The sequence below is a fragment of the Acanthochromis polyacanthus genome, chromosome 22 (genome assembly GCF_021347895.1).
Source record: "Acanthochromis polyacanthus isolate Apoly-LR-REF ecotype Palm Island chromosome 22, KAUST_Apoly_ChrSc, whole genome shotgun sequence".
In the NCBI taxonomy this organism is placed as follows: domain Eukaryota; kingdom Metazoa; phylum Chordata; class Actinopteri; family Pomacentridae; genus Acanthochromis; species Acanthochromis polyacanthus.
The window spans coordinates 17,043,452-17,056,846 of NC_067134.1; the positions used below are offsets into that span (position 1 = coordinate 17,043,452).

The window sequence follows — 13,395 nt, forward strand, 5'->3', positions numbered from 1 at the left end:
TTGTGGGGACACATTATGAACATTTCTCACAATGTTCCCTGATAACAAAAGAAAATGTTCTCAAACAACATTCAGAATGATAACAAAGGAAGAACGTTCTAAATGTAACATTTGAAAAGTCTTTTCAAGATGTTATCGAGGCCTCAGATAACAAGAGTCTGATATATCAAAGGTGGAATGTTTTGGGAATGCTGTTGAGGGAACAAACTATAGTGTCTATAAACAAGAAAAGCTCTCAGAGAGTGTAGCACTCTGCCAAGGCTGTCCATTCCCCCATATGGCATTGTCAGAAATGCAGCATTTTCTTTAGAAATGCAGCATTTGTTTATTAGTTATTGATGATCAGAAATCACAACAACAGAGAATGTGGCCATTTAATATAGATGTACCCACAAACAAAATGACAGCTACGGAATCACGTAACCTGAATATGTAGCGGGCGGCAGGAGCTGATGGGACTCGGAAACACTCCTACAATTTAATCAATTGATCCCTGTATCATTTCCAACGGAGAAGTCCACAGCAGTCGTTTTGTAGTAGGATTGCAATCATGTGATCGTCAGCTGGCGTCTGTCTGTCTGTCTGTGCGCAACATTTCTAAAAAAAGGACTAACACATTTGGATGAAATTTTCAGGGAAGGTCAGAAATGACACAAGGACCACTTCATTATATTTTGTTAGTGATGCGGCTTATTGTCTGGATTCACGGGTTTTGTAAAGAGTTCTGAGATAGCGGCACTGTGACTATGACTGCAAGTGAACACTACGTCATCTGTATTTGATCCGCTTTTAATGTTTATTGATTAGTGCAGCTTTAAATGTATTTTTAATGAGGTGGATTCTTTCAGGTGGTAGAGCGGGTCGTCCAGTGATCGAAGGGTCGGTGATTCGATTCCCGCTGTCGCCTAGTCATGTGCTGCATGCCGAAGTTTCCTTGGGCAAGATTCTGAACCCCGAATTGCCTACCAGTGACTGTTCCACTGGTGTATGAATGTATACTGACTGATGTTGCTAAGCAACCTGCACATTAGTGTGTGAGTGTGTCTGGGTGAATGGGCGCAATTGTTGTAAAAGCGCTTTTAGTACTCTGATAAGTAGAAAAGCGCTATATAACAGCAAGTCCATTTACCATTTATTCGAGCAGAAATACAAAACTTGAATAAAATAAACCAAAACTCTCTGCAGTCGCATCATTGTACACCTACTGTCTGTAATTAAATGAAACCTTTGATTGTTTTCGTCTCCAGGTCACTCCAATGTCCGACAGGGACTTTGGACGCTACAACTGCACAGCGAGGAACAACATCGGAGTTCGATACCAGGAGTTCATTCTGGCCCAGGCAGGTGAGTCTGCAGAGCTGCCACTGTTGTGTGGCCTCTTACCTGAGCTAATAAGATTGGCGACTTAATTTCAGCTCCAATATCTGCCGAGTCGGAGACCTCACACCTTCTGAATCACTGCCCCTCGCAGTAGCTCCGAACCGCTCAACTACTCTCTACCTCTCTACTAATGGTAATAGCCTTATTTGCAATTCTCAGGAAGATAAATTCCACTACAACTCCCAACCCCTATTCAGTCTACCCTAATCTCAAATAGTGCTGGCTGATTTACCATAGCCCTCGCTATTTACTGAAGTACCCCCTAATTTACGGTAGCGCGGGCTAATACACAATAGTGCAGTCCAATTATCTTTAGTGCAGATTGAATTGCTCTGGCTAAGGAGGAAAGTAGTGAGCAAAAAGCTGACCTAATATGTAATCTTGCAGGAAACAATGTGTTTTGGAAGTTCTTCTGACGCTTAGAATTCTGCACAGAGACAAAAAAGTTAGTTTCACAAATGGAGACTCAGAAGGGAGATGATGTCTTCAAAGCTTAACCTTGAGTGAAATGCACCAGAAGCAGCTTTACATGTAGGTAAGTTTGTAGTGAATCAAAGTGTTTTGATTTGGCAGTAAGCATGTAAATGTTGCACTGAGGCTTTCAGAGGGAGAAATACGAAGGGAAAAAAAAGAGCAAATACTTTGATCTGCGACTCAAACGAGGCCAAGGACGAGTGGAAGATGCACCGGCTTCCCTCAAAATGAAGTGAATTACGGTATGTGGAAGTGCTTTCATGGTTGTTACGGCAATGATGTCTGTTATTAGTTTGCTTATGGAGGTGAAAGAGATGCAACAGGTGGAAGGCACGGGGAGTTCAGTCTGCAGCATTAAAGAACCTTCAGCTGTGGGTAAACCTCATTTAGTGGAATTATGGTTATTATAGCACAAATGGCAGCGTATGTGTCTGCCTGGAATGACCGAGAACTCGCTTTCTCTGTATTTTTGTCAGTCAGTCAGTCGATCTACATGTAAGTTTAGTCCACGCTGAAATATCCGAGCAACTGTGGGATATATTACCCCAGAAATGTTGAGTTCGTGAACCTTGAAAGAATCCTCAAGGACTTGGTGGTCGCGTTTTTACTCCTTCTGGTTAAAGCCAATGACCTACAAGCAGTTTCTTTAGTCCTGTTGTGTTTTTAGTCACTGTGGTTCATTTTTCCCTGCTATATGACATCCTGCACCTCTATGGAAGCAAAACAACCATGAAGAAGGAGAACTCAGAAATGTCTCAAAATCGTAATGTCATAAATCATCGGAAAAAAGAAGTGCTTTAAGCAATGGAAAACAATGGTGCCCCTACATACAATAAATTTTGAAGATTCATTTCCCTGCAGATCAACTAAGATGTCCCTGAATTATGGTGTAGTTTCTGCAGTTTTTAAAGGGAAAAACATCTCTTTCAAATTCGTCAACAGGTTAATTGTAAGTATAATTTCTGTTTTAGGTTTTGTTGGTTGGTGCGTATAAAGTAAGAGGTGCAGGAAGCCTCCAGATGTGTTACATAACACTTCATTACAGACAATTGAAATGTTTCCCTCTGAGTAAAACATCAAAGTTGTGCTCACTAGCTAGCTAAGATTTTAAAGTTTCTGTTGCTAATTTTCTTTATTTATGTGAAATATTGCCGTAACGATGAAATTTCTCTTTGAGATAAAAAAAAACGTCCTCAACCTACAGTATCTCTGTCTATCTGTGGTCTCCATGGATGTCCTCCTAAAGTCAGAGCACAGATTGTAACTCAGAATGTCGCAGTTTCAGGAGCTACGATAATCCTGAGATGTTGAACATCTGATGCCATGTCACCCAGCTACAACTTTTGAAGCAACTTTTGAAGTCAGCTGGAAACATTTTTGATGGGTTGCTTCAGAAGTCAAGCTTAGATTTGGTTCATTTTCCAAACTTAAAGTTGAAAATCCAACAATTCTTCATGTTTTTACGGTTTCTTGTTTTGATACATGGTGTGAATTTGGTGAGTTTTCTGAAAAACAGGGGTTGTGGCGTTCAAAATCTGTTGCTGCATGACAACTAATAACAGGTGATCACTGCTTTCATACAACTTCACCCTAACAGTTTCTTTATCTCGGTACAACCATTGCAGAAAGCAGGATTTTCAGAAACCAAAGCCATGTCAGTGATTGTGAGGATACACCAGAATAAACCGGTTTGCCATGTGTGTTGGACTCACGTTCTTATTTCCTGTTTCCAGACGTACCATCAAATCCGTACTCGGTTCGTCTCTCGGCTGTTTCCCAGCGCCTGGCGACCGTCACGTTCATGAAGCCGGACTCTCACGGCGGCGTTCCCATCAGCTACTACCTGGTCCAGTACAAGGAGGTGGGCTCTCAGGAGTGGAGGGACGTCAAGTCGCACAGCGTCCAGAGTGAGTCACATTTTTCACTCCATTTACCGCCATTAAAAATCACTATAACACAAGCCCATTGCGCTGAATGTAAGGAACATTACTGGACCCATTTCATGCCTGATAATAGCCAGCTTTAATGCCTTTCTATCTCGACGCAGGTTGAATTAGGCGGATCTATAAAAAAAACCTTTCACCTGTTCACATGGACTGCAGAGGACGATCATTAGCAGTGATTCAAAGACAAATTATACACTTTATGACCTGCAGAACAAAACCTCAGTCAGTTCCAGCCACTGCAAAGACGCATTTTGAGTTTTCTACAACCTACTGATCTGCAAACCTCTTCTTTTTTGACAATCAGTGCTTTTGTTTTCAGATTTTCGAGTTTTTTTTTCCAACCGCTGACGCCCACTTGAACCAATCAGTTACTATTTAACATTAATGGAACCTAAAATGTGCTCAAAATTATCCTCAAGCTCGCTGCCGATAGATTTCCTTGGAACCGGTCACTTGTGAGGAAACGGTCCTCGTGAAAAAATGGATTCTGCTAATTGATTTTGAGACTGCTGTGTGGAATAGAGTAGAAACCGAATGAAAAAACTCGCATGCCAATGCTTTGAAAACGGTCCCTCACAAATCATTTGTGGTTCAGGTGCAAATATGCAAAGTTTTTTTTTTCACTAAATGTCCTCAAATGAACACATTTTGCATGAAAATGTTCAAAGAAAGACATCAAAAAACACCTGATTTTAAATATAAATTAGTTTCGGTCGGTTCTTATTCTTTTTAAACAATGTCATTTTCCCACTTTCTTAATAAATTCTACATATCATGGCCCTCCAGTGGTCAGAACTCGTGCATCAGTGTAATATATGATGACTTCCCTTTTGAGAAATCTGAATATTTATGCTCCTGCTGCCCAGTTTCATGCTCCTATCCTCTAGTTATTAGACCAGGGAGATTGTGCCTCAACTTGCCAGATTAACATCCTATCTGACTTTTACCAATATTTCTATCCGTAAACGCCACACACACATCTGCCAGTCAGCCATGAGCAGAAGCCTCTCTGCATGATCTGCCATGCGATCCTTCAAAGCCTTGGCCCTGAGATGTTGTTGGGTCATGACGGGACTCAAACACCTCGTGGGGAAGAGTGCCAGGAACCTGTCTGAGCTGAAAGAGCCGCTCCTCCTCTTCTTATGCTTTACGACTCCAAATTGATTTCTGAGCCTGTTGGTGGAAAGCGCGCCGCGAAGGTGAAGGATGGATGGCTGGAAAATGGAAGCCAGAGGACGAATGGTCGAGTGATAAGCAGGTTCCGACCAACCTGAAGGGCTTATCGCTAATATCCCTCATTTCAGAGTCAATTACAGTATGGAGACGCACTGAGGTGAATGCAGAACAGGAGGGAAATATACAGCACATGTAGGGGAAAAGAATGAGCACCGGCTGAGTAAATAGGTTAATTTCATCCTGATAAATGTGGCTCTTTATTCAAAATTAGGACTAAAATATTATAAATGCGACCAATTACAGGCCACCGTAATCATCCAGCCATTCAGACATCCTCAGCAGAAGATCCTCACACAATAAACTCTCCAATATAATGAGACGCCTGGACTCGTTTCATTCGAACGCGTTTGCCCAAATTGAAATGTCTGCTTATAGCTTGGAATGAACCTAGCACGGCTGCAAATTGCAGAATTTGTTTTCAGTTCCAGGACTAAAGAACTGCAAAAGCACCTATTACCATTCAAGTATTTAATTTGTGCAGACTGACAAAAACAACAACTCTCACTCAAGCTCATTACACCAGCGACTCTCTGCTGGCTCCCTTGAATGCTGAAGGTTATGCAAATGAGCTCGAGTGACTGTAGAATTTAAATAGGAATCCGAAATGTGTTCTGATAATGAGCTTTCCTTGTTTCCTTCAATAATCGATGTAATTTTGCAATAAGAGCGCGACACATACACAGGTTTCACAGTCACGATAGCATTAATAACCTTCATAATAACTGACTGTGTGTCTTTGAATACATTGTTTGCTTTGATAAATGTGTAAATATTCCCATGCTGTTTAATATGAGCATTTTACTGGATTCTGCAGTGGCTCTGTTGGAGCATCTTAGGAAAACCGTTCAAGCTTTTATACTGACAACATCCTTCATTATACACATATATCCTTACTTATTTTCACCTCCAGACTTGTGTAAATCCTCCAAAATTGCTTTTATTTGAAAAATCTAGTTAGATGTGTGGTCGTAAGTATGCGAACATCCATTGAAAATGACGCTTGTGTGTGATTGTGGAGCGAAAATCTTAAAAATTAAAGTGCAAGCATGCTTGGCGAGAAGTTGCATTGAAGAGTTCCTGCAACTTTTTACGCACCTATCATTCTGGTGCACAATAAAACTATGAAAAATGACTTCCTAAAATGTTGTATTTTGATGTCATGTCCCAAAGAAATTCACTTTCCTCTCTTTGAGGGACAGGGAACCTTTTTAAAACTGAACAACAAAGCTCAACTCCCTAGCCAAACTTAAAGACACAATAGCGACATCCATGGCTAACGAAAGGGTGAAGCTAAACAAACGAGAGCCTCGAAGAACACATCACAGAAAACACAAGACACAAGTAACCTCTGGAAGAGTTATGCAGCTACATATCTACGCAAAACATGAAGACGACGAGAGGTACCACAGCCAACCTGACTGTGAGGTCGGCTACAGATGTAAGCCAGGTGTGGTGACTATAGTCTGGTTGGAAGAGAACATTGGGTGTTGGATCAATCAGCTGAGATTGGAGACAGGTGGGATCTGGAGCCTAATCAAGGCCCAGGCCTAGATAACTAGAGGTAATTTAACCCAGTAGGAAGTTCTCCACTGTTCTCGGTCCATTGTAGGAGCATAATTACAATAATTAGTGGTACGGTGCTGCAGCCCAACCTGAAACCACCTGCTACATCCTGTAAAAATTGCAAATTGACAGCCTTTGAGAAACACCTACAGGAGACCACTGCGCATTGCTATGTTTAGCATTTTGCGTTCTACTTTTTCTTTTACTGCAGTATGAACAGAACTACATGTGTCTACAGCAGTCATATGGACCCGTGAACTAGCTGAATAGCCCTGCCAGCTGTCGTCCAAGAGGTTGGTGCAACTTAGTAATGTAGATGACGACCAACATGACCAACATCCTGAAGCAAACAGTGAGGGTACGAACTCCACTGTTAAGGAGTCAAAACTTTTGAAGAAATCAGTGAGTTGGACCTTCATCCTTAAGCATCAGGTTTTGCATCCAGGCAACGCTATGCAATACTAAATACTCCAAAAATTCAAAAATAAAGTAGATCTAGTTCGATTTGTGGTCACAAGTTTGTGGACATCCATCGGTGTTTCCCAAAGCTCACGATGCCATCGACAAGCGTCTTGTTTTTAAGACAAGCCAAAGAAATTCCCGTTACTGTCGCAGAGTAGTAAAGAAACAAGAAATATCTTTATCCTTCTTTCAAAAATACTCCAACTGATTAAATGATCATCAAAGTATCTCGTGAATAATTTGATATTTGGCAACAATATGGGGTTCAATTGATAGCCTGCAATTCTTCTTCGATACATCGTGATATGTCTTTGAGAGCAGGTTGTCCCCATCTGACCACTTACTACCTCTGTTGTGGCCGGTGTTTCACCCAACCAACAAGTGCAGTGACAGCTATACTCTGTTGCTTTTCCCATCTGCAAGGATTTCTTCCCTTTAAGACACAACACTGCTGAAGACATCTTCATAAAAAATGCAGCAGCTCTCAGGCAATAATTGCAGAGCCACAGCAAGTGACTGCAACCAGGATTGAGCAGGAAATTATATTATTTTGCTTAAAATCCAACTGATGTGTGGTCTTCTTTCATGATTTCCTCTGCTGTCAACGTGATCGAAAGTAGCCACATACACTACCATTCTAACACTTGGGGTCACTTAGAAATGTCCTTGTTTTTGAAAGAAAGGCCATTTTTTCAATGAAGATGACCTTAAATGAATTGGAAATACAGTCTAGTCATTGCTAATGTAGCTATGGCTATTCTAGCTGGATTTTTATTGGAATATCTACATAGGGGTAGAAGGAAACAAGTCCAGCAACCATCACTCCTGTGTTCTAATGGTGAATTGTGCTAGGTAATGGTGTTGAAAGGCTAACTGATGATTAGAAAACACTTGTATACAAGTGAGTTTTCATGGAAAACATGAAATTGTCAGGATGACCCAACGTTTTCAACAGTAGTGTATGTCCATGTGACGTGACCCCTGCTGCTGTTTCTCTGCAGCCACAGTGGTGCTAACAGGGCTGGAGCCCAACACGACGTACGAAGTTCGAGTGGCAGCTGTCAACGGAAAGGGTCAGGGAGAGTTCAGCCACACGGAGACCTTCCAGACTTTACCCATCCGTAAGTTCCCGACTCCTCCACCGAGAATCAAAGCCGCTGTGGCTTCCATTTACAAATGTGTCTATGAAAGGAAAGCCAGTCAATTCCGTCCATTACTGTGGCATCCCAGAAAATAATAATGCTCAGGGCACAAACGCTAGACTGCAAAAATGTCATGCGTTTTAAAGTGATACAGCAGCCGTGGAAATGTATTGATGTAAAGATGTTTTCCTTTTAGAAAATTTCATAAAGATGTGTGATGTAAACATGTTTCAAAAGTCCATCCAAAGCAGCAGCATCTTTAGTAAATTGAGGCCCATTTGCCGTCTTATGTAACCGTGGCATGTTTACTTTGGAGATGGTTGCAGCTTCCCCCCAATTCAGCAACAGGAATAGATCCTGTCAAATTTGCGATTGTAAAAGTGCTGCATTAATAATCATGTACTGCAGGATTTGATGATGAGCATTTTATTTATTCTAGCACTCTCCCACAGCAGGATTGCAGTAAATCCGGGCAAGGCCACAGAAAAAAAAAAAGTGTTTCTGTCTTTGATATAATACGGCAGAGAATAAATGTTCGAAAGAAGAGCCAATTAGCAAAATACAGTGAATAATACAAACCTCCAGTCAACATTAATTATAGCAAGGCAGTGGGAGTTACCTTGTAATATGAATTTAATTCAGCTTAAAACCTTCTCTCTCCTTGTACTGCATTCTTATCTCATATCTCACGTCGGCACCTGCTCCCCTCCTTGGGAATGCAGGCAAACGCACACATCCTCTCGCAGAAAAACACCCACAAAGACATATTGTTCTGCATCTCTGCTGAAGCCTCCCTCCGTCCCCAGGAGAGCCGAGTCCGCCAGCGGTCCACGGCCAGAGAGGGATGGGAAAGGCCTACCGACTGGGGCTGGTGAAGCAGGACGATGGAGGGATGCCCATCGTGGAGTACATAGTCAAGTACAAGACTGTGAGTAATCCTGAGTGTTTTACAGTCTCTGAACCTGCCTATGTTTTTTTAAGTGTGTAAACGTGATGTAGTAAAAGTGAAAAAACACTAGATGTTCAACTTTCCTACAGTCTTTGAACTACTCATCTGTGATGTGTCGTTCCATTAGAAAACCAAATGACGGCTTAAGTCGTGACGTTTGAAAGATTATTTTCAAATTCGGAAACACAAAATAAAGTATAAAATTACACCATTTTTCAGAGCCAGAAACAGGAGCAGAGGATCATCAGATTCTCTACTTCCTGCTTGTACTTGAGGGCTGAACAGTGGCTCGATAGTTAGCACTTCCGCCTTGCAGCTAGAAGATTGCCATTTCTTGTCCCCGCCTTCCCAGGATCCTTCTTCATGGAGTTTACACATTCTCCCTGTGCCGATCAGCGTTGGTTTGTCTGTCTGTCTCTCTGTGAGCAACATAACTCAAAAACGGAAGAACAGATTTGGATGAAATTTTCTGGGAAGGTCAGAAATGACACAAGGACCAGTTGTTTAGATTCTGGCAGTGCTGCGGCTTATAATCAGGATCTGTTTAAGATTTTTGTATCATTGCGAGATAGCGGCACGTCGTCACTGAAACATGATTGCGATTCTACTACAAATCCACCGCTGCAGACTTATTGGGACGTGATGATACAAGGAAAAATTGATTAACTTTTAGGATGAGTCCTATCAATTCCCGTCGCCTGCTACATACTTAGGTCACATGATTTGGTGTCCATACATATTGTACACATGCATAATACAGGCCTGTACTCAGTGCAAGGTAATGTTATTTGTGGGTACATCTCTATTAAATGGCCACATTCTATAATAAATGATTTCTGACCGTCAATAACTATCAAACAAATGGCGTGTTTTTCCTAAAACATGCTGCATTTCTGACAATGCCACATGGAGGAATGAACAACCTTGGTGGAGCATGGTGCTCTCCAAGTGCTTTTCTTGTTTGGTTATGTTGTCTAACAGAACTGATAAGTAGTTCAAGGACTGTCAGAACGCTGAAAATGTGGTGATTCATTCTGTTTTTATAGGTTCTGAATGTGAGAAATGGTGTCATTATTTACAGATAACATGCCTTGGTTTTAATGTTTTCAAGGGTAAAGATGAAACTCTACATATGTCATCCCATTTTCAGAGATCATCTCGAGGAGAAATGGGAGTACTGAGAGACGGTTTAATGCGTTGTTGGATGTGATATTTTCATTAAATTTCGTTAAAAAAAAAAAGAAATAACGTGCACTAAAACATGAGAAAGTTAAAGTTCATATCTGTCTATGAAACTCAGTAAGTTTGATAAACTAGAAATAAGCTTCACTTTTTGGATGAACTCTGGAGCGAGTTCATGGATGCTGATGACTAAGAACTTCATCCAGAAAAACAGAATTTATTCATTTATTGCATCGATGAAGGAGTCTGTTTTGTCATTGAGTTGTGTTGATAATAAAAGCGAGCCGTTAGGAAATTAAGGAAATATGGACATCTAGTTTAGCGAGGGCGTTTTCTTACATTTTCAACCCACATTGGAAAAAAAAACCCTCAGAATCATAGATTTTTCTTTGTGTTCGACGCAATCACTCCACAGCAGGAAACGTGAATGCCTTTCCCTTGCAGTGACTCACTGGATGGATATGTCGCTGACGTTCCTTAAGCGCATCTAAATGAATAATGTCGTGTTTGAGGAGCTCTCACAATTCACTCATCCATTTAAGTAGCTGCTTTTTTTCACCCTGTGTGTGTTTGCAAAAAAGCAGCTTAAACTCAGCAGATAAGGAGAGCGAGTGAGATGAGGCCAGGAAGCAGAATAGATGCGTACGAAAACTCTCTAAGTGGATTTGAGCTGGTCCAGATCTTCTATCTCCCCGCTGCTAATGTTTCGTCCGTCTCACTGAGGAAGTTGACAGCGATTTAAAATGGTCCTGCTGGCAAATGAAAACAGGCTGTTGGAAAATCAGGGTCGGAAAGTCTCGGCGAAGCAGGATGCGGGAAAAAACAGATGCTTCACACCACTGTGATCTTATCTCTGGCGTCAGGAATGAATTCATCAGTCTGCAAACACACAGAAAACACTAAAACAATTAAATAATAATAATATAATAGCAGCTGGGGCACTGAAAAAATACTATAAAATGACTTAAGTAGCCATTTCATACAAGACGTGTATTTAAAATACAGTTTTGGTATATCTTTATGGCTTTTTATATTTTATTATATTTTAACAACGGATATTTGCGTGGGCGAAAATGATGAAATTACCTGTAAAACTGCAGAAAAGTGCAGGTGATAGTTATAAGGGTTATGCTTTCTCATAATATCACAAATGGCTGCAAGTAAAGGTTGCTTTTGTATCATATTTTTATAATTGCATATAAAACATCTTCAAAATAATGCCGCGAAATTGGATATGTGGTTTTATATTGCAAGAATCTACTCTTCATTATGGATGATGTCAAGGGTAGTATGAGTTTATGTGCAGGTTTACGTAGAAATCTGCCAAATTCGGGAGGTCGTCAGTATTTCCACTTTTAGAATTCATGAATTAACCTTCGGGAGATCGTGTAAATCACACTAAAGCAGTCCAGACTAAACGTTATGCACATTTGCAATCCTGGACCTTGACTTTGGTTCGAAAAACTCATCCAGTTTCAGTAACTCTGGGGGGAGGGGGGAAACGTGCCAAGGAGGCAGGAATGTGAGCTCACAGTACACTTGGCCTCCTTTCAATGTACAGCTGTTCAGTTTCCAATTCTTTGTTTGCAAGACGAAAGCTGAGGAAGGAGGGAAGAGAAAAAGAAAAAAGGGCTGAGAGGCCACAAAGGAACCGAAAAGAGAAGCGGTGGGAAGTTGATGAAAGACGCAGGATTAGTCTTTGTTTTCACCTGAGCGACGGTTTCTGCGACTCAACTGCTGATTGTAGCGACTCTCAGAATCCCCAGATTAAAAACACAAAGGCTAAACTGTTGTTTACCAGGTAAAACACTTCCTTCGCTCCCTTTCTGACCAGACTGAACGTCGATTAAAGTCGTCCTCTTCTTTTGCTCTTTGTTCTCAGGATAAAGAGGAACAGTGGATGACCAAGCTGGTTCCAGGAGCCAATGACTTTGCGATGCTGCAGCCGCTGCAGTGGAACACGAGATACGAGGTGGAAATCACGGCACGCAACGTCAAGGGCCTGTCGGAGCCCACTTTCTACCAGTTCTTCATGCCGCAGAAGCCCGACATTACAGGTAAAAGCATGAAACAGGAAAACTTGCTCCTCCTAATGCCTCCACTTTCCCTTTACTTCCCTGCTTCTGCTTGAATTGCCTTTTGAGAGCACATTGCCGCACTTGTTGTGTTAAGCGGCGGTGAAAGAGCGATAGCGCTGGAGATGACAAAAGCAGCAGGGCAAGATGTTCCAGTCGAGATAAAGCCACCCCGGAAAACTCGGCAGGCCTCGTCGCTGCCGCGGCGCTTTCCGGACAAACTGGGCCCGCCGTCGTGGGGTTTGAATCCCACTGAGAAGCACTTTGCTCAGAAGTACAATTTTAGTGCCACACTGAAAAGCTTCAACAGTTCTCTGCCCTGAAACGCCTTTGTAGCCCAACTCGAAGCCTCAATTTGACAGTGAATCATCTCCATTTGGCCACTTATCTGAAGGGAAAAGAACAAGTGAGCAAACAGAGAAGCAAAATGAGCAGGACTTGGATCACAGATACCGAGTGTTAAAGGGCTGCAGCACCAGTTTGCTGAGACTTTTAGTGGTTTGAACCTTCAGAGTTATTTCTGCAAACTTTTTAAAGCTTCTCTGGGAGCCGCAGAGGACATTATCCAGCTAGTTTTTATAGGCCGCCACAGCAGAGCCCCTTTAAAACTGCTTTTACCTGAATTACTCGAATTTGCAGCACAAATACAATCTAGTCAAACTAAAATGTGAACACACTGGAGTGAAGCACATCTTTTCAGCTTAAGCGAGGCTTATGCATCAACTAGTGCTACCATTAAAGGTTGTTCTGCCATCAATGCTCAAGTTGTTTTTACTGATTAGATGACCGAAAGTTTCATTTAAGCATTTAAGTAAGCATCTCAGGGTCTGTACTTAAATGAACGCTGGCTGGAGGTCATTAATTGCAACAGAAGTCTTTGTCATGGTGGCCCATCGCTAACTATTAAGAGGAATATGAGTTTATGTGCAGGTTTACATAGAAATCTGTTAAATTCAGGAGATCTTCAGGATGGAAAATGTATTTCC

At 41.6% G+C, this 13,395-nt stretch overlaps 1 protein-coding gene across 3 annotated transcripts in view; it reads left to right on the forward strand.

The window, feature by feature from the left end:
* LOC110961821 (neural cell adhesion molecule 2) overlaps window positions 1–13,395 on the forward strand; it is a 361,000-nt gene that overhangs the window by 316,661 nt on the left and 30,944 nt on the right. For all 3 annotated transcript variants that reach the window (XM_051943455.1, XM_051943453.1, XM_051943454.1), the window contains exons 11-15: window positions 1,248–1,344; window positions 3,588–3,761; window positions 8,063–8,182; window positions 9,010–9,131; window positions 12,217–12,391. In XM_051943455.1, coding sequence (XP_051799415.1) covers window positions 1,248–1,344; window positions 3,588–3,761; window positions 8,063–8,182; window positions 9,010–9,131; window positions 12,217–12,391 — 688 coding nt within the window. The remainder of the gene's footprint in view (window positions 1–1,247; window positions 1,345–3,587; window positions 3,762–8,062; window positions 8,183–9,009; window positions 9,132–12,216; window positions 12,392–13,395) is intronic.